The following is a 21,663-nucleotide window of genomic DNA, read 5'->3' as shown; positions in this document are numbered from 1 at the left end:
TTTAATGATGTTTTTAAATAAATTCAGGGGTTTTATATTTATTTTGCAGCATACATGAGCAAAAAATATGTGCATTAAATTTCGTGATGGTATGCCATCATACTGCTAGAATTAGTTTCAGGAGTATGTCAGGGAAAATTGCCTGAAATTTGAAAGTATTATTAACTAATAATAAATAAATTTTGAGGTTTTAATTACTTAAAGATTAGAAACTGAATTACAATAATTAATGATATTTTGGCGAATATAATTATATTAAATGGTTAGCCTATATGACTGATTACTACTTTTTTATTTTAAAAAAATAACAAATAAGGCATTCATTAAAAAAAAAAAAAAGTTTAAAAGGTATTGTTGTAAAATTCTAGCATATGGTACGGCCTTGGCACGATTTTGAAAATTGTTGCCACCATCAAAATGACCCATTTACTGCTCATCATAAATGTCCGGTTTACTGCTTATCATAATGTCATACCTGTGTGTATCATATACTGAGATTATCTGAATTTTGCTTTATACGAGAATGGGAAGGTATTTCCTTTCGTTCAACATGCACTGCATGTGCGCATGCGAATCTCTTGATTCTCGAGGTTACAAGAAACCAAAATTGCTGGAAACCAGCTTGCCTTTCTAAAAGACAATATGATTGAAACTACAAAAACTGGCTCTACGCAAGCTGCCTGAGTGATACTCATATGATACAAAATTTGCCAAGAAAGTGATCACTTCCAACAATGGCGTAAAAATCACTTTTTGAGGGGGGATCACTGTATGAAATTCCCTGATTTTTCCAGATCTTGACTAAAATATTTTAATTTTCTGACTTTTCCCTCACATTTTTAGTCAATTTTTGAATTCCCTGACTTTTTCTGGTTTTTCAGGTAGCGTGGCAACCCTGTTATATGCTCAACTATCTGAAATTTTCAAGTTACCAGAATCTGACATTCCCCAGCTTTCCCAATAGTGCACCTTTTACTGTATATATTTGTTTAGTTTTTTTAAATGAGTACTTATGTGTTATTAAAACCACCTCAGTAGAAGTCATCACACGCTTAACTCTGGCAACCAGTCATATAACCATTAGTGCCAGTACTATTTTCACATACATTCCTTTTGTTGTATTCCAAGTTCTAACAGTTTTTATAAACAAGTCATAATATTTTTTGCCTTAATTTTAAAATAAGCATTTGTGGAATTTGCCAGCAAAAGAAGACACTGGTATAAAATTTTTGTGGGAATATGTAATTCCGCGAGAAAATCTATATGAAACTGTAAGAAGATGCATTTTGGTAGACAGTTGTTGTTGCCGAGGTTTGCGACAACAACGGGATGATGCACATGATGTATTTTTAAGCATGATGTATTTTTTTTAACAGACCACTGTTTTCTTGGGGAGAATAAAAGCACAAAAAAAAAAAAAAAAAAAAAATAGAGAAAGATCTGGAAACAAATGTAAGAATTTTCTCATTCTTTTTAGTGTATCACATAACCCTTATTTAATAATTAAAATTTACTTAATTGTATGTTGATAATGTTTGTCTACGTATGATAAATATTGATAGTTTGGGAATCATTTTAAGGAAAAGGTGCAAAAACCACCAACTTACACCCATTAACTTAACTTTAAACTTTGCAACACTAAAAAAATCACCAAATTGCACCACATTATTTGCATTAATATGTTAGTAGCATTAAATCTACTTGCAAATGATAGCAATTTATTTGTATACTCTATACATCAAACACATTTTTAATTTCTTGTATCCCTAATATTATATTGCTAGTTTAGTATTATGAATTTTTTAAACTTGTTTGTATATCTCATATACCATGCAGACATTTTTAACGCTTTGTTAACATGTAATCTTCATTAAATCTTTCTTCAAGTTTCAAATACTGCATTATAAATATTATAACTATAACCCTAATACAATGTTATTGCTCGAATGTTATCGACTTTCTAGAAAAATTACAACTTAAACATTCAATTACAATAGTAAGCTTCACAACTACAGATTTTCATTCATCAACTGTAAAAATAAAACCATGACCTTCTATAGACCAAGAAACAGATTCTTTTCCCAATGCAATACACAACATTGTGTAATTACCTTATTTTATACAGCCTATATAAGTTACAAAGTAATATATTTTTTTTTAATTATAAAAAAAAAAAAAAAAAAAAGTTTTAAAAATAAAAAAAAAAAAAAAGTTTCAAGACGGGAGGTCTCATGTAAGATTTTTTATTAAAAGGAACAGAAGGAAAGCTTTGTTTTAAAATGTAAATACATAAAACAGTAGACACCTGATTAATCAAGGTTAAGTTAGGCAGCCTGGGGGCAGGGTGGATTAAGTTAATCCAAAATCACAGTTAATCTGATGCAAGTTAAAAAAAAATAAATAAATAAAAAAGTCTGAAAAAGGGGAGGTGGAAAAGTGTAATGTTGTAAAGACATAAGGTTAATTGGAAAAGGAGGAAAGATGAAAAATTAGCAATCGCCTTCACCGGGAATCTAACCACAGGCCTTTGAAATACCGGCTCAATGTGCTGACCACTACACCATGAAGACTCACCAAGAAGGTGGGAGAAATAACCACATAATGTAAAGAAACACGAGCTTGTCTCTTTAACTCGTCATGTGATATAAACACTTCCATTTCTGATACCTCTTTGAATCCTTTCTTTATACTTTTTCCCCCACTATGAAGGGTCTTTTAAGGTTACGATCTGGGGTTCTATTACACTTTGCATTGCTTTTATAGTTTATAATTCGCATACTTCCCTTTCTTTTTCGGAAAGACACAACTTCAGTTTATTATGGCGAGCAAACCTTATTTATCAGATGAAGGATATATTCGCATGCTAAACGAGGCAATTAGTGCTATGAATGAGAGTTATGATTCAGTTTCCAAAAAGTTAGATAACGATATTTATAGTGATTCTCATATGGACATTATGTCAGACACTGAGCTCACTGACTGTCCACCATCCAGTTCACAAGAAAGATTTTGCTACTTCTTTAAGTAGTCTTTCTTGTAATTTTTTTCTTATTAATTTAAAAGTTTATTAATGCATTTTATCAATTAAAACTTTGGAATAATTTGAATAGTGCTTCTGAAAACAAATTTCTCAAAAAAAGAAATTTCTTTTATATATTTTCATGCAAAGTAAATGGAAAAAATTATTAAACGCTAATTTTAAGTTAGATGATAGATTAAGTAATAATCTACAAAAATTATGACATTAGTATGTAAACTTTTCTTTTCCTAAAGTTTAGCAATGCAAAACCCCTGTCCTGTGGGATGATTCCTTTCGACTCCCATCTGTCCCATGGGAACATTTCAAACAAAGGTGCGACATCTTGAAAGGGTAAGACTGGACATCCCAGTGAAGGGCATGCATGTTTATCTGGAAGTGAAGATAGCACACTAACCACGATGTGGCCAGCAGCTGTACCAATAGTTTCACTACAACTCGCAAAAAATAGAACTTAGTTTTGGGATTGCCATCGTATAATTCAGCCACAAAATTACAAAAATTTGAAATCTAGCATATGTTTAGAATTCCTGATGCAGTAAGCATTAATTGATGGCAAACATTAAACATTCTCGCTGAACTTGCAGTCTATGAGTCTGATGCTACATTTATTCCTATTAAAATTCTTTTTAGCCCAAAGGGCATCAGCCCAGAATGGCTATTCATTTTGTTTTGTCATTTTGCGTTGAAAACTTTAAATGTTGGTTCACTTTTCAAACTGTTGCCACCGAATATTACAGCCCTGTATTATATTTAAAGAAATTAAATAATAAAAAATCTGCATAAATGTATGTATGTTTCTTACATTAAGATAAAACAACGGTACCTAGAGCTATCAAATTTTGAATAACATACATTTCCATATGAATATGGGCATTTGGAAGTCTGAATTTGGAACTTGTATTATTATCTATTTCACATTTTGTAAAACTTTAACAAATTTTTTATTACAGAACTCAATGATTCTAAAGAAAGCAATGGCAACACTGTACCGGGGGGATTTTTATCTCCCGCGCGCGAGACCGTGTATCGGAAATTTTACAGATATGCTCATTTTAAAATTATTTTGCAATATTGCTGTTGAATTGAATTGTATCATTTAATTACGAAGAACATGCTATTAAATAAATATAGGTAGCACACAAAACGTTAAAAAAAATGCTTATAAAAAATGGCATAATGTAAAATCTGAAAGCTTTCAGTAATTTTTTTTTTTCTTTTGGTCTTTTTAGCTTTATTATTAAGCATCATTTTCTTTGCACCTACACCATATACAATTCAACAGCAAGATTACAAAATTTTAAAAGCAGCATAGCAGTATATATTTAGAATACCCAATGTAGTCTGCATTTTTTTTTTTTTTTTTTTTTTTTTTTTTTTTTCCAGTCTTTTCTCAGTTTATAATACCAATGGCTAATATTTTTTTTTTTTTTTTTTTAAGTAAGATGGCTTGCAAAACTTTTTTTTTTTTTTTTTTTAATGTTTTACATGTTAAATTTATTTAGTAAATATCATGTCCTTCACATTTAGACAACATAAAAAATTCATTTCAACAGCAAAATCAAAAAATATTTTTAAAAAGCACATCTTTAAAATTACAGATATACAATCTCACGCAGTAGAGATAAAAGTGTTTTATTCCATACAGTGCTGCCACTGCTCACTTTAAAATTGCTGCATTTAATAAAAATTTCATTAAAGATTTACATAATACGACACATTGAATTCAAAATTCGGGACTCCAGGTGCACAAGCTTGGGTGGAGGACTACATTATTCAAAATTTGATGCCCCAAGGTACTGTTGTTTCTTCACAGTGTGAGGAGCATGCATACATACATACATGCAGATTCTTCATTATTTAATTTCTTAAAAAATAATACAAGACAATAATATTTTGTGGAAACAATTTGAAAAGTGATACAGCCATTTATAGTGGACGAAGCAAAAACTTGTTTTGAGACAGCCTATTCAGGCTAACACCCTTTGGGGCTAAAAAGAAAAGAAATGAGGAATAACCATTGTTATAATTAACTGAAAATACTATTATCTGTATTATTTGAAAAATTTATCTGTATTTTTAAGTAGTTTAATCTGGAGAAAAAATTCATTTGATTACATGAATTAAATCAGCATTTGAAACAAGAATACACTTCAGAACAGAAGAATGCAATATATATATATATATATATATTGTGAACAATTAAATTACATACCACTGGGGATAAAACAATTCATTAATATTGTGACATGAACTATCACTGCTTTTAGTAGATGCATTTTCTTCTCCTTTTTGTACATCAAACAGAAATTTTGCTTTCTACTGAAACGATATGTGATAATTTTTCTAATGCTCCGCTATAACCAAAATTTAACCTTTTTTAGACAAGTTTTCCTGTACATACAATTCAACCCTGATCTAGCAAAACGTAAATCAACATGAACAAAACTTAATGCTTTACTACACTAATCTGGTCTGAAATATTAATCTAGATTTTATTTGATTACAGCAAAACATACAAGGGCTATCTGCCTAAGGGAGGGGTGCCTTTATGGAGGACTTTCAAAGGGAAAGATTCACATCCATGTTAGACATGGGAAAAACCACAAAAATTCAACTAACCTGTTTCCTGGGAACTGAACCCAGATGAAAACAGCCGTGCAACTGTCGTACTATATAGTGTGTGTGCAGCATGGGGACACTCAAAGCCAAAAGTTCTCTTGAGAGGTATAAGAGAAGAGGGATAGGACCCATCCTCAAAAGTATTTTTCACAAATTAGTGTGGAACTGAGCAAAGTCGGAATATCACATGTGTGGTGATCAAGTCCAATGACAGACACAATCTTGTACTGCATGATAAAATTATTGGGATTGTTCTGATTAGGTCAGGCAAGTGAGATTAGTCACAACATCAACAAATTCTATTCAAGGAATTGTTTCACTCAACTTTCAAATGCACCTCTGCAGACCTCAAACATATTAGGTCATTTTTAACATACTATTACAAATTTTGTTTATATGTAAATAATCAAATAAAAATTCCTTAATGTTAGTGAAATTATATGTAATCTCTATAGTATCTCTTGCATACTTGTCAACCTACAAAACTCAAAAATCAGCAGATTTTTTTGAGAAATCAGGAGATTTTTTCAAACAACAAAAAGTTTTTTTATATAATAAAAATATGTACAAAAAAAAATTTAATAAGGAATTAACTTTAAATAGTAACTAATTAATATCTGAAAATAAAATTTTTTATAGTTTTTAACTTTAAATAGTTTTTGACCTTGCACTTAAGTATTTCTCAGCGATTTTACTTGCCTTCTAAAAAGCTGCAGCTTGATCTGATGCATTCAGAGACAGATTGTGCTTCAGTAAAAAGGCAGAGAACAGGCAAACTGCATTAATAACTTTTTGGTCCTTTGTTTCCCCAGAAAAATTTAATTTCCAGTACAACATCGTTGCATACACACATGTTTAAGAATATCGACCTCCCACCCCGTGAAATTGAAAAAAGGCAATGACAAACAATACATACTGCAATATTACATTTCCTACAGGAGGAAAGTCACGATTTTTGAAAAGTACATGAGTATTTTACATTTTTGGCAGACATAACAGAGTTCGTACACATTTCTGCACACGGAAATTAAGTACTTTTAAGGACTTTTAAGGACCATTAATGAAAAAAATTAAGGACCTATGAGCAAATGGGAACTGAATAAATTCAATTAAATATATTATCTATGCCTGAATTTCCCTCTTGTAATATCATCCTAAAAATAAAATAGATCTTTTAGTATGCATTATTACTAAACATGATTATTAATAAGTTTGAGAATAAAATAAACGTTTTACTAACAGTTAGCTTTATGTTGATTTTTTTATGCCTCATTTTGTCACATACTTGGTCAGTCTACTTGGTTTTGTAAATAGCAGGTAGATTTTGTCAAACGGCATAAGTTAAAATAAGAAATAAGATCATAATCAGCATGATTCATAACAAAAGACTGAATGTTGTCACCGCTGCTGCTAATCTAGTGAAAGACCTGCTGATTCGAACAAACCTGAAAGGCCTGATGCAGGCAGGGTTGGCAAGTTTTAAAAGTCAGTCAGGCCTTTTTTGATGCAGTTAGTGTCATAGCTTCATGTCCAGGGGTTGTAAACTCGGTTAATATACTTTAAGGTTCCAATAAGCCATTAAAGCACCAGAGGTGATAAGTTGTTTTATATTAAATCTCAGTAGATGCAAAGAATAAGTTTTACTTGAATTTTTACATTTTTGTATTTTATCTTGTGACCGGACTGGATTGAATTGGATTATTTAATTATGGCAAAGCACACGAGGGCTATCTGCCTAAAGGAAGGGATGCCTTCGTGGAGGACTTTCTAAGGAAAACTGGCTCGCATACACGTTACACATGAGGAAAACGCCCATGCAGCCAGCCCGTTCATGGGATTCAAACCTCGGACCAAACTACCAGTGTTCAGCGTCTTTACTGTTCGGGCGCTGGTGGGCCTGACCACAGTGAGTATTAATGAAAAGCAATAACTTGCTTTAATATGTAGAGAAAAATTTTAAGGGTAAACAGTTAGCTATCAATAATTAAATTAGGTAGGTTAATAACCTTATTCATTATGGATTTACATGGCCACAATTAAATTTTATTTTTTAACAATATTTGTTAAAAAAGCCCTATTAAAATCAAAATCTAATAAACTTTCACAGTTTAAAATGCATGTAATTTATGACATTGATTCTTTAATGATATTAGGATAATTACACATTAAAAGCTACAACATTCAACAAAATATTTATCCGTCATTTTAATTTGAAGCCTTCCCATACATTTTGGCTAGTTTATATCGATTTTCTTCTCTTTAAGCATCTTTTCCAACAATTAGAGATTTGTCTCAATATGCAAAAACCAATGCTCTTGCTAGTTCCTGCGTGCTTAATCTCCTAACTTGTCAACCTTTCCACAATGTACCTATGAGGGTTTATTTGATCTGGTAAAAGTTAAATAGTCCAAACCCCTCGACAGACATGAAGCATATTATCGCTATGTCTGAAAGTAACTGTAATATCAGACAAAGGTTTACATAAGCCTCTTATTTAAAAAGAACTTAAAACATAAAGACATGTTCTGATGCTAACAAAATCAATTACAGCTCACGGTGACATAATTAAAAAGGAACAGTCAAATTGAAACTAAAAATGTGGACTAGTGGTCAAAGATTATACAATTTAGTTTTAATTTAATCTGGCTCAGTAACTCTATCATATGAGAAAATAGAAATGGGAAATTATAGTAAAGGCTGAAATCATAAATATTTGGATAATTTATATAATAATAACTGCACATATCTTTGAAGAATAATTTTCTTTATGTATTCCGTTTCTTTCTTCAACACGTTTCCTTTTCATTTTAGAATTTTTTGATTTAATTATGGATTCCTGTTATTCTAAAAAAAACTAAATGCATTTAAAATGTACAGAAAAAGCAGCTAATTTTATTTCTTTAGTAATATGAATATTCAGAAGAAATATGAAATATATATGGTAAAGTGCAGTTACAGAGCTGATGTAACAGAATTTTTAGAATTCAATAACACACCGAACAACAAAATCTATACATGGCAAAACTTTTAGAATTTAGAGCTGGCATTGGATGCATTTAGAAAGGCACTAGGCAATAGAATTTAGGATCCACAGAGATTGCATCAAGTGGGAAAATGCCTAGTGCCAGCAATAAGTATGGTGCATTAAGACGTATTAGATTAATCTTTTAAATTGTAAGTTTCCAATTTCTTTATTAATAAAAAAAATCTCTTTCTATAATGCCTATGCATGTGATAAGATTAGAAGCATTTTTGATATTTTCCATGCTTGTGTCTAGTGAAAAGTAGAGAAAATAAAGGGAAGATAAACATGTTAAGATTCTAGTATCAGAAGTGAAACATTCTAATATTATGTTTTCATTGTTCTTCCAGACATTCTCCAAAAAGTAAGAAATTCATTGCAAACTTTCTGTAAAATACATCCATTACGTGTTGATACCATGGAAACATTTTTCATTTTGTCACATATTTCTCGAACCTTCTAGAATTGTGGCTCTATAAATCTTGCCTTCAAATCCTTCTAAACTTTCCAAGCTGCAATGTCTAAAATCCTAAAGAAAAATTATCCCTAACAATTTTATAACAGCAAAAGGCCAGAAATAGTTTGGAAAACAAAAATGGGGAGGGAAAAAGTGTAAAATTAATTTTATAGAGAAAACTGATGCATATTCTAAGAACTCTGAAACAATTACATGGAAAAAAACTCTTACTACGAAAAAATTAAAAAGAAGACATTTTTAATTAATTACATAGCTAATTTTGCTTTTGCTAAGAGCTGTTTCATAAATTGTGCTTTATAGTATTATACCTTGTTTATTTTTCAGATTCAAAATATTGTATAATAAGTTACCAAAATGAAACTTTATAAATATGACAGCAAAAAATAAAAATGTTTTATTTTAATGTTATTTTTTTAATATAATTTCAATATATTACTATTATTTTAATGAAATTTATCAATGTTACGATGTTCTCAAAAAAATCGTCGAAAAATACTCAGACCTTGGAATTAAAAATTTTCTATAGAAACTGATCTTAAAATCACCAAAATGTTTATAAGTCGCCAAATTTAGAACCGTTTAATAACAGAATTCACATCCCCAAAAGCGAAAAGTTGTTTAAGAGCTCTTTAATAGAAAAATATGAATCTTGTTATCCTTATGTTTCACTTCTTGCTTAGAACCTCGAGTATCCCATCACTTATATTAGAAATTCTTATATTAGATCCATATCTTATCCCATATCTTATATTAGAAATAGAAACAAATTATAACCGATGAACCCATTCAAAGGATAACCATTTACGTCAGTGAATCGCCAAAAATATTCCTCCAAAATGCTAATTCACACTCAAAATGGCAGTCATAAAAACAGACAGAAATTTCAGATGATTAAAATTTAGGACTTTCTGCTGATTTTGGCCAAAATTATGAACTTTTAAGGACCAAAAACCGATTCCAAAAAATCTAAGGACTTTTAAAGACTCTTAAGGACCGTATGAACCCTGCATAACTAAGGCAAAAGATCACAGTTTCTTAAAGTTTCTGGGAAGCATGTGAAACTTGTGCTGCTCAATGGCAAGATGAACAAAATAAACAACGTCGATCTTGCTTTGCTCATTGACTAATATATGCCATATGACCCGCAGTGGCACTTGATTCCTATTGGAGAACTGGAACATGACATTTTTGGACTCTCATACACAAAGCAAAAATGCGCATATCTCAAAGCAACTGCCATTTTTTTGTACGCATATAGAAAAAAACAAGTGCTTTTTGGGGGGCAAGTAACGAAGTATTAAGCCAAGCTACATAAAAATCATGAGAAATTTTAAGAATAAGAGAAAGTTGGGAGAAATATGTTAAAAATCAGATTGGCGGAAGAATGGTAAGAAATCGGGAGTCTCCTGGCTAAATCGGAAAGAGTTGGCAAATCTGCTCTTGTTATCATAAAACAAAAGGCCTCAGAAACACCAAGCATTGCCAGGAAAATAATGTTACAGGGGTAAGCCAATTTAACATTGAGGTAAATGGCTATCTCGCCATGGAGCAAGCTGGTAATGGTTTTGGCAAATGATTTTTTTGGGGGGGGGAATATATTTCAGGGTACCCCTTGACAAAATGAAAAAAATTTTAGTGTCATTCCTGCTTATGTACAACACTCTCCCCAGTAAAATGGCATCCAAAACATAATGCAATAAAACATGATTAAAATAAGAATATATAATCTCAATAAACTGCATTTTAAATCAAACAAGGACATAACATAAGAATGGAAAAACATCTTATTTAATCTATGCAGTACAAAAGGAAATATCGAGTAACCCTATTTAGAAATTCCTTTATCTTCGGTGTATGGCAAATAGAATTCCTTAACAGCATCCAAAACTGTCTAAAATTATCTGATCTACAATCTGTATACTGCCGTCACCACATAAATTCACAAAAATAAGAATAAGAATTATCCTCCATAGTGCCAGACTGCCAGACTCTGTAGTGTCGGACAAAACCATTCAAAGCCATCTGAATGATCTTTGCGTTCGACCCTTCATTTGTACAAACAGGACACTTATAATGGTTACTGAGTAAACCTTCATTTACTCACAAGTCAATTGATTGGTGAGTAATTTGCTGGTCACTCACCAGTCACCAGATTTTTTTCCCATTCATTCCAAATCCTATAGAAACTTAAGATTAAACTTATCACAGGCAGCCATTTTACAGTGTAAATCACAAAATAAGCAACGTACTTCCTAAGTTGCATCCAACGCAGATCCCTGAGAAATCAAAATCACCACAACCATGCATTACTACTTATCATGTCATGATAGGGTTTCCAAAATATACACTGTAAAATATTCAGGTTACCATAAATGAAACAACTTGGCGATAGTCCAAGGGGTACCATAAAATATAACTACCTATTTTTCGTGCCAAATTTATAAATGTTGAACAATCACCAAATGTCACCAAAATTGGCGACGTTTGGTGAATGGAATGAATAGAAAGCAATGGCAAGTGTTTGCCACTGCTTTGATTCACTCCCAATGTAACTTTTTCTGGCTCTATGTATATACAATAACCTATGTATGCTTTCCAGCAATTTCGAGAAATCAAAGGTACTGGAAATTTCTTGGCAGCTGGGAAGGGGGGGAACTACATCAGAGAAAGCATCAGTTCTCAGTTTAGTTTATAGTTTGTTCACAGCATTGAATGATCACTGTGCAAGCTTATGCATTTGAGGCTTTTTATATTCTTGTGTTTAATGTTCTTAGCAGTTTCGAATGGTATCTCTTGATTGTGCTCTGTCAAACCAAGAAGAGCTATATGGGTACTTTTGTGAAATGTTCCAGAAATGTGTTTCCTTTCACAAAAAAATTATCAAGCTACCATCAGTTCTGCATGCATTCAATCCATTATGAACCTGTACACACGTAACAATATTAATATAGCTAGGCAAACCACAGAAACTTTTGTTGCTCTATAGAGATGTTTGGTGTCGCAGAAAATTTCATTTTTATTTATACAGTCAAAAGTCTTTAATCCGGATGTCCATAATCCGGAATGATCTATAATCCGGACCTCAAAGCTACAAACTTTCTGCAAATGTATAAACACATAATGCGTTTACGCATGCACATATGCGCTTACACATGTGCATAATACGTTTATGCATGCGCATTTAATGTTCAACGGATGGTATAAGCTAAGCTAAAATTATCTATTTCAGTTAATGTTGCAGATTGTATTGTTCCTTAATCTTCAAATTGGATCCGGCTTATTATTTTTTGCAGACTGTTACAGCAATTTTATAAAAGTAAGCTTGAACTTTCGATTATGTCAAAATGAATTTCCGATTCTGGAGCTCCCAAGGGATCTACAAAGTGAAAGCATGTTTCGATGTCCATAAAAAAAAGTGGAATTGCTGCAAAAAATGGATAAAGGCATATCCTTTGTTTCTCTAACCATTCCGAAATCTGTTTATCAATTTCACGCTGCTCTGCAGGGAACAGGGGGGTCACAGCGCGGCGCACAATGAACTGGAAGTTCATCTGTCAGCACTATCCTTATCTTCAGAGCAGATGTTTTTATTTTATTTGGCTTATAATTCCTTACTAAATGTAGTATTTCATCTCGATGTACACCGTCTTTGATATGATTTAAATCAAATTCCTCGTCATTATAAATATCACGAATACACATCAAATAGTTTTTTGGTTGTAATTTTCTAATTTCGACTATGCGTAATGTATGCTTTACGCATGCGTGCGTTGAAAGAAATGTTTAATAAAGTAAACAAATAAGTATTAAGCTTTTTTTTGTAAAATTTGATACCCTTTAAATCATAATTGCTCTTTATTTCATAAATTATGGTTTCATTATTTTTAATTTTATAATTTCTGCATGCCATCTTACCAGATTTAAATTGATGATCTATAATCCGAAAAAAACGATAATCCGGAATCACCGAAGTCCCGACAATTCCGGATTAAAGACTTTTGACTGTATTTATTTTAACGAGCTCCAGAATTTACAGGGTTATTTTAAAATATGCACCTGAATATTCTGGAGGTTAAAAATATTATTCAGGAATACATACTATATTTACAAAACCACTCACTTTTTTCCCTTTATCATGGATCAACCTTTCAGTATCTTTCAACATTTCTTGTTTCCACAGCTCAAAAAAATAAGTTGCATCTGTGTAAAATTTCAGCCCGTCTTTTCCATCCTCCCTACAAAAAAAAAAATCAAAAAGCATGTGTTTTACATTCAAAATACGGCTGTATCAATAAAAAAATCAGTTGGAAAAATATATACTCCAAGAACAAATGGAGACACCACAAAATTCATGGTAGTATAGTGTTAAAGTAGAAAAACAAATTATTAAAACTGCAGCGAAAACACGTTTTGCTTATGATTAGCAATACAAAGAATGTGAAAATCAGTAGGTGGCGAAGTCGAACTTCTAAATGATATTACATTTTTCTATATATTCGGAGATTCATTTTTGAATAACTCTTTCAAATACTTTATTAATAAAAGTTAAAAGAATTATAGGTAGATAGCTAGAACTGTACTTTCGATCCTTACCGTGGTTAAAAAAAAAAAGAAGACACTTATCGCATGTTTCCATTGCTGCTGCGGGAAATAGAGTAGTTGAGCAATTACAGCTTAATGAAATTCTAAAAATAAGTAAAAATCAGACTTTTTTCTAAATGGCAGCATTCTGAGAACTAGTTATGGGAAAGTTATGTGGAAGTTAAATTAAGCACTTTATGTTTCAAGCTATGGCAACATTTACAAGCGCAAGTGAATGATGTATCAATGTTGTAACTTAACGTAATGGCAAAAATTCTTCGGAAAAGCATTTCTATATTAATAATGATCTAATGGATGGTTAATTGTACCTGGATTGGTGGGTTTTAATTCTTTTCTTTGAAATGTGGAATTTTTGTTTCATTTCGTGGAATACACTGAATGGCCACACCTGTCTTTTTACATTCCACCAGCTGCACACTTTAGACACATATTGTATCGCTCCACAATGCTGACTGTTCCTGCAGGTTTAATCACTTAGATAACTTGGCAAAAAATATTTGCATGCCACATTTCATAGTAGTGGCTCATTTTTTTCTGAGGGAATATATATTTTTATGTATACAGTATACAGAAGCAATTTAATATAAATTTGAATTCCTCATTTTTTAACACGATTTTGTAAGCAATTTATGTGAAATAAATAGAACATATAGAATATACTAATACAGTAAAAGTCCAGAAATATGCAAAGCTTGGAACCAGAGGTTGTGCGGATTTTAGGATTTTGCGGATTTCAGGACAGAAAAGATAAAGCATAATATTCGGACTAAAAGTGCAAAATAAATAAGGCACATTAGATACATTTAATTAAATTATTATATACAGTCAAAAGTCGTTAATTTGGACACCCATAATCCGGACCTCAAAGCTAAAATCTTTCTGCGCATGCGCCGCATTGATGCATGCTCATAGGCGTTTTACGCGTGCGCGCAAGACATTTACGACTGCGCATATGCGTCTGCGCAAGCGCAGAATACATTTTCGCGTGCACATTTAATGTATAACGGAAGATATAAGCTAAAATTATCTAATTATCTATTTCAGGTAAAGTTGGTCATTGCGTTGTTCCTTAATCTTCGAATTGGATCCGGCTTATTATTTTTTGCAGACTGTAAGAGCAATTTTACAAAAGTAAGCTTGAACTTTCGATTATGCCAAATAAAATTTCCGATGCTGGAGCTCCCAAAGGATCTAGAAAACGAAAGCATGATTCATGTCCTTCAAAAAAAAAATGAATTGCTACAAAAAATGGATAAAGGTATATCCTTTGTTTATCTAACGTTCCGAAATCTGTTTATCAATTTCATGCTGCCCTGCGCGAGGGGGGGACGTCGCGGCGCGCAATGAACTGTAAGTTGATCTGTCTCTGTCATCACTATCATTATCTTCAGGGCAGATGTTTTTATTTTATTTGGCTTATAATTCCTTACTAAATGTAGTATTTAATCTCGATGTACTCCGTCTTTGATATGATTTAAATCAAATTCCTCGTCATTATAAATATCACGAATACAAATCAAATAGTTTTCTGGTTGCAATTTTCTAATTTCGGCTATGCATAAGGTACGCATGCGCGCATTAAAAGAAATGTTTAATAAAGTGAACAAATAAATATTAAGCTTCTTTTTTTGTAAATTTTGATACCCTTTAGATCATAATTGCTCATTATTTTATAAATTACGGTTTCATATTTTTAATTTTATAATTTCTGCATGCCATCTTACCAGATTTAAACTGATGATCTATAATCCGTAAAAATCGATAATCCGGAATCGCAGAAGTCCCTACGAGTCCAGATTAAAGACTTTGACTGTACATTATTGCAATAATTTATTATATGCATTAAATTAGTATTACATATATAAATTGATTATACAGTAGAATTCCAGAAATCCACAAAGCTTGGGACCAGAGGTTATGCAGATTTTAGGATTTTGCAGCTTTCAGGACAGAAAAAATAAAGTATAATATTCAGACTAAAAGTGCAAAATGAATAAGGTGTATTAGATACATTTAATTAAATTATTATATACATTATTGAAATAATTTATTATATGCATTAAATTATTATTACATATATAAACTGATTATATTATTCATTGTATATGTACACAGCATCGAGGTTTGCCAATTTCGCCTCATAAAAAGATCTGATTTCGGATTCCGGTTTTAGAATCACAGTTGCTGTAAAATTTCAACAGCTTTTCTTTATTTTTCGGTATATCATACACAATCGTGTAGCAATTCCATACCATTCTGCTATAAATCGAGGAGTAGCACCTGCTTCCATCTTTTGCAGAATTTGCACATTTTGCGTTACCAACAATGCAACGTGTTTACGTTTTTCAACGTTGCAAGCAGTAAAATCACATGTGCATCTGTCATTGTATTAAAAAGGGCTGAAATTAAAAATATTCTTAATTCATCTACAAAATATCCGGATTAAAAAAAGGCAGCATTAAACGATTTCGTGAAATGAAATAACAAAGCTCAGAAAATACAACAACGTGAATCGTGAATTTGAACAAAGAGTTGAGTGAATCGTCTGCTTTTCTAACTCGATGCAGATTAGAGGGAAAAAAACTTATTTATTTTATCTTTTTTATACCAATAATTTGGTATTTCCATTTTGACTCGTTATTATTTGGTAATTATGACATCATTATTCGGTACTTCCTTTTTTTTTTTTTTTTTTTTTTTTTTTTTTTTTTTTTTTTTTTTTGATATTGCATACTCAATGTTGCGTTTTCCGGAACCTACAAACTGAATGTTTATATTCCGAGGGGCAACGCGGATTTCAGGTCGGCAGATTTTCGGTATTTGACTGTATTATTCATTGTATTATATGTACACAGCATCAATGTTTGCCGATTTCGCCTCATGAAAAGTTTTCAGGTTTTGGATTCCAGTGTTAGAATCACAGTTGCTGTAAAATTTTCAACAGCTTTTCTTTATTTTTCCATATATCATACACAATCGTGTTACAATTCCATACCATTCTGCTATAAATCGAGGCGCAGCACCTGCCTCCCTCTTTTGCAGAATTTGCACTTTTTGCATTACCGTCAATGCAACGTGTTTACGTTTTTCAACATTGCAAGCAGTAAAATCATGAGTGCGTATCTTATCTTTCATTGTATTAAAAAGGGATGAAATTTAAAGCATTCTTAATTTATCCACAAAATATCAGGATAAAAAAAGGCAGCACTAAACAATCTCATGAAATAACAAAGCTCAGAAAATACAACATGAATCGTGAACTTGAATGAAGAGTTGACTCATTATTATTCGGTAATTATGACGTCATTTTTCGGTAAGTATTTTTTCTTCGATATTTGGTACTTAATGTTGTGGTTTCCGGAACCTATAAACTGAATGTTTATATTTTGAGAGGTAACGCGGATTTCAGGAGTTGGCAGATTTTGGGTATTTGACTGTATTTAGAAATATACCCAAAGTTGCTACAGTAAAATAAGAAATACAACAAACAACATATAAAAATATATCTGAAATGTGACTTAGTAATGACACAAGATATCCCCTCCAACTGTATGTTGGACGGGGAGACACAAGATGGCGATTTTTTCAAATTCTCTTGATTCTCTTGAAAGGTAAAATAACTTTCTCTTAGCAAAATAATTTTGGAAGAGATTCCATACAGCATCATTTTCAATAGATGGAAGATTGAAAATATTAAAAATATTACATATTTGACAATGAGAACTTGAGAAAATGTTCACTAGCTTAAAAAATATATATGCGAAACATAAACTGCATGTGTATGTACCGATTGGTAACTGTCTGTTTCTCCTCAAAGATGAAATGTGCCAATTCTCATAGCTTATCATGTGCTAATTCTCGTATCTTATCAAAGCTGCAGTAACTGACAAGTATTCATTAATGTTTGTAAAACACTCCTAGAAATACTGTTGTGTTAAAAAAAAATTTATATTTTATATCAAGCAACTGAACTCTTCCTTCATAGTTTCTTGCATGTCTTGAAATGTCCCACATAATTAAAAGCACTTCATTGTATTATTTAAAATTTGCAGCATTATGCTAAACACAATGAAAAATAATTAAGAAATATAGCAGGTAACATTTTATTGCAGTGGTTTAGACACTAGCTTGACAAATTGTTCAGATGTAGATAACTAGTGCCTCTTTTAGCCCTATGATGTGACCATTCTCAAAGTCTGACAGCTGTTCATAATGCCATTGAGTATGTCTTAAAGGTATCTTTAAGGTATCTTTCGTTACAATGATGTGTACCCAAGCTGCCAGTGCAGTTGTAAATTCTAATCACTCGCCACACCTACCCTTTTACATTCTACCAGCTGCACACTTTAGATGCACATTGTACCACTCCACAATGCCAGAAGGTATTTCAAATTACAATTTACACAACTCACCAAACCATATTGCATGTCACATTTCATAGTTGTGGCTAAGTTTTTTCTCAGTGTTTTTTTTTGGGGGGGGCAACAGAGTGTATTAGAAGTTCTCTGTTACAACAGTCCTCAAGCCTTTTTTGCTCCATGCATCCTTTTCACGATAGCTGGATCATTTCCCCTTCCTTTGCCAAACTCAAAATATATATGGATTTATTTCAGTTTTTTTAAAATATTTTTAAAAATTAAACAATGAAAACGTGTTAAAAATGCTGATAAATACCAAAACCTGATTTTTATTTTTTTTATTCATAAACTAAAACTAAATACTTAAAAGCTAAATAAAAGGCTGACCAATTTCCCTACTGAAAATATGAAATTCCCCGCTTGGGGAAACTGCCCCTGGTTGAGAATGCCTGCTTTATAATACTTACTACAGATATAATTGTACTATATCAGTGGAGGAGGGGATTTGATGACAGTATAGTCACACAGTGTTACTAAACATAACAGCTTACCTGTATGGATTTAATTTGTCTAGTGGTGGAGGTTTACCACAACTCCTGTAAATTTCAGCCATAGCAGCAGGCATTGAGTCACGAGATATAACTTCTTGGTCATAAACAATTGAGCTTTTAAAGGCTTTTCTCATATGAATGTCTTGCAAAGAGACTGGAATAGATAAATAAAGATCTATAAATACACATATATGATATTTTATTCGGCCTACCTACAAAACTTGTTACTTAAATTTCAACATAATATAGTCAGATAACAGAAAAAAAAAAAGCCAGTACAATGTTTAAAATGTAATCTTAAACTTTCTTAAAAACAAAAACAAAAAAATCAGGAAATTTAGAGATATTAAAAAAGCATACTAACTTGAATTTAATTTATTAACAAAGCAAAAACAAATCTTCAGGCAATAATTTTGATTAAAAAAAAAAAGAAAGAAAGAAAGAAAGAAAACCTGCTGAGGAAACTTTAATATGGTATGATTTTCTGCTAACATCAACATCAATCTAACGTTCACTAATTTTAAACTATAAAGAAAGTTATGAATGTTTTTTATGCCATAAAACATTCATATGCTACATTTCTCACATTTTTATTCAAATTTCTTCTATCCAGTTTTAAAAATCGAAAATTATCAACAGTACAAATAATTCACATATTTACTCGTGTATTTCCTCCCTAGCTTTTTAAGCATAATGTCCTGGAAATTTTTAAATATTCCAGTCATTTTCCCTTCCTTGAAGGATTCAGAAAGTGAGTTTTTATCTAAATTTTAAAATGGATTCATCCACATAGCAATTGTTTCCATCTTACTAAAAGAGAACAAACCTCAGCAAACTATCTGTACAGGTCATGCCAAACCTTTCCCTTTCCACTCACTAACAGCAGTAACATGTTAAAAGTACTGAAGCATTCCCGCCAGAGCTTTCCGAGGCATAAGTCCAACTTCACTGCTTGGTAACCAGATCTTGCTATGTGACAGAAATTGGTACAAAAAGATTTCTCTAAATGCTCTAACTTGTGGTTGTTTATGCCAATTTAGTAGAATCAACCAACAATCCCAGCATAATCATTATACCAGTCAGACAAGCCTCTAGATTATAAGCACTTACATTCAACGATACAAAATGATTTGTTTCATTTCTTACATTCAGAGAAAAAGAAAGAAAATTAGAAAAGTTAATGTTAATTATGAAAATTAAAAATAAATACATCAGAGAAAGGAAGGAAAGGAAAAACAGGTTTTTTTTTTTTTTTTTTTTTTTTCAAATAATCTAATTCAGTTTCTTTGGATCCTAATCAAAAATTTTAAAAAAATTAAAAACCAACATGAAAAACAAACCTTCTTCTACATTTGAATCCAACTGAGTTACTTTGACTGCTAGTCGATCAATACGTCCTTGTAATGAGTGGGTTCTTGCAGCAATGCCTGTGGATTCCTTGAAAAGAGTAGTAAATATATCTTCTGCATGCTTAGACAAAGATGACAATTGCCTGATGACATTTGACAATGTTCCATTAGTGACACATTCTAGTTCATTGGGAATATCTAAGGCAAGTGATCCACGGTTGTCAAATGGCAGTGTGTTGCGACACACATGGACAGGTTCTATAAGCCTTTGTAATAAGGGCATTTTGTTGCTAAGATACCTTGAAAATAATAAATATAAATCAGTAAATGAAAACACTTAACATATCAAATTCAAAAATAATGCATTAATTAAAAACGTGATTAGCAATCTATAACTTTCATCACTAATTTAATGTGAATTTGATTGAAATCTAAAATAAAAAAACCAGTATTCATTTTTAGTGAAGGCCTGGTTCTTAACAACCAGCAAACTCGAAAAAACAATTTATAATCACAATTTTAAAAGTACTCAGATTATGACAATACAGTATTATTTTTGTGGTTGTTTAAAATACACAAAAGAATAAGCCAAATATAATCAAAAGCAAATTCACGCTATCGTGATTGTTAGCACAACTCACTTTCAAACGAAAGATATTAATGCTTCCTAAATTGCACTTATAAACGGATGTAGCAATTATTCATCAAGTAGCATGAGTACAGTAAGGCGACGACGATTTAATTTATATAGATAAGAATTTAATTTTCACAGTAGTCAATTACTTCATCTTAGCATGTAATACAGGGAGTAGAATAATCATGTTGGGTTACAAAACTCAACAATGATCTGTAAACATACCATAACTGACTTTAGGTTAAACCCATCACTTAATCATAGTAAACAAATCGTTTTACTTATTCAGGATAAATTTACAATATGGCCACCATGACGTCAATTTCAAAACCATTGCCAATTCCATTCACAAACAAATAGAGTAAATAAAAGACAGATAGCCGAAAACAAAATTTTACCTAGCAATACAAGGGAGATAAAAAAAAATTATGTTACAGGCAGTTACACGTCTAAAACTTAAATAAGTCAAAATCTAAAAAGTTCATGTATTAGGTAATCGACAAAATATCATTACTCTGTTGGATTTCGGCTTTATTAAAGTACGACGTTTAAGTGTACCTTTATTCGTCTTTTCCTAATGTTTCAATCTAAGCTTAACTTAATGTCCAAAAATTTCTGTAACACGTTAAAATAGTTTTATTGTAACCTCCATGTGTAACATACACACAGCACACACACACAGATCGTATTTTATTCTCGAGAGTCAAGATGTAGAAATATATTTTTACTCGACTCCTGATAAACAACAACAGCGTATTTTGTGACACTGCAGTCATTTCAGAAAGCACATTTCTAAGTTGAGATATATAAAATCACTTCAGAATCATGTCACTCAGGAGTTGAATAAACATCAGTAAATTTTGGCTGCAGTTTTTCACGTAGTAAAAAGCAGTTTCAGTATGCAGGAAACATCCGTCACCTAATCAAGTGCATAAAACTACTGGTAATACAGCTTCCTTTTAAATTTATTTTTTCGCGATACGAAACTACAAAACGGAAGATTATTTCTT

The 21,663-nt window shown here is 31.6% G+C and overlaps 1 protein-coding gene across 2 annotated transcripts in view; it reads right to left on the bottom strand.

Annotated features, from left to right (window-relative positions):
- LOC118192064 (uncharacterized) overlaps positions 1 to 20,988 on the bottom strand; it is a 54,008-nt gene extending 33,020 nt beyond the window's left edge. The window contains exons 1-4 of one of the 2 annotated variants that reach the window (XM_035362956.2): positions 20,879 to 20,988; positions 20,011 to 20,318; positions 18,671 to 18,824; positions 13,280 to 13,394 (exon numbers count right to left, since the gene is read on the bottom strand). In XM_035362956.2, the coding sequence (XP_035218847.1) occupies positions 13,280 to 13,394; positions 18,671 to 18,824; positions 20,011 to 20,302 (561 nt within the window). In that variant the 5' untranslated portion in view covers positions 20,303 to 20,318; positions 20,879 to 20,988. Of the gene's footprint in view, positions 1 to 13,279; positions 13,395 to 18,670; positions 18,825 to 20,010; positions 20,319 to 20,660; positions 20,842 to 20,878 lie in introns of those variants that run through there. The other variant, XM_085813740.1, reaches the window with a different exon arrangement.
- Positions 20,989 to 21,663: the final 675 nt, after the last annotated feature.

Source organism: Stegodyphus dumicola, chromosome 3, assembly GCF_044657685.1.
Source record: "Stegodyphus dumicola isolate Sdum_Otavi_A_Nest chromosome 3, ASM4465768v1".
Taxonomy (NCBI): Eukaryota; Metazoa; Arthropoda; class Arachnida; order Araneae; family Eresidae; genus Stegodyphus; species Stegodyphus dumicola.
Note: the sequence above shows the minus strand (reverse complement) of the source record. Positions and strands in the feature narration are given on the sequence as shown.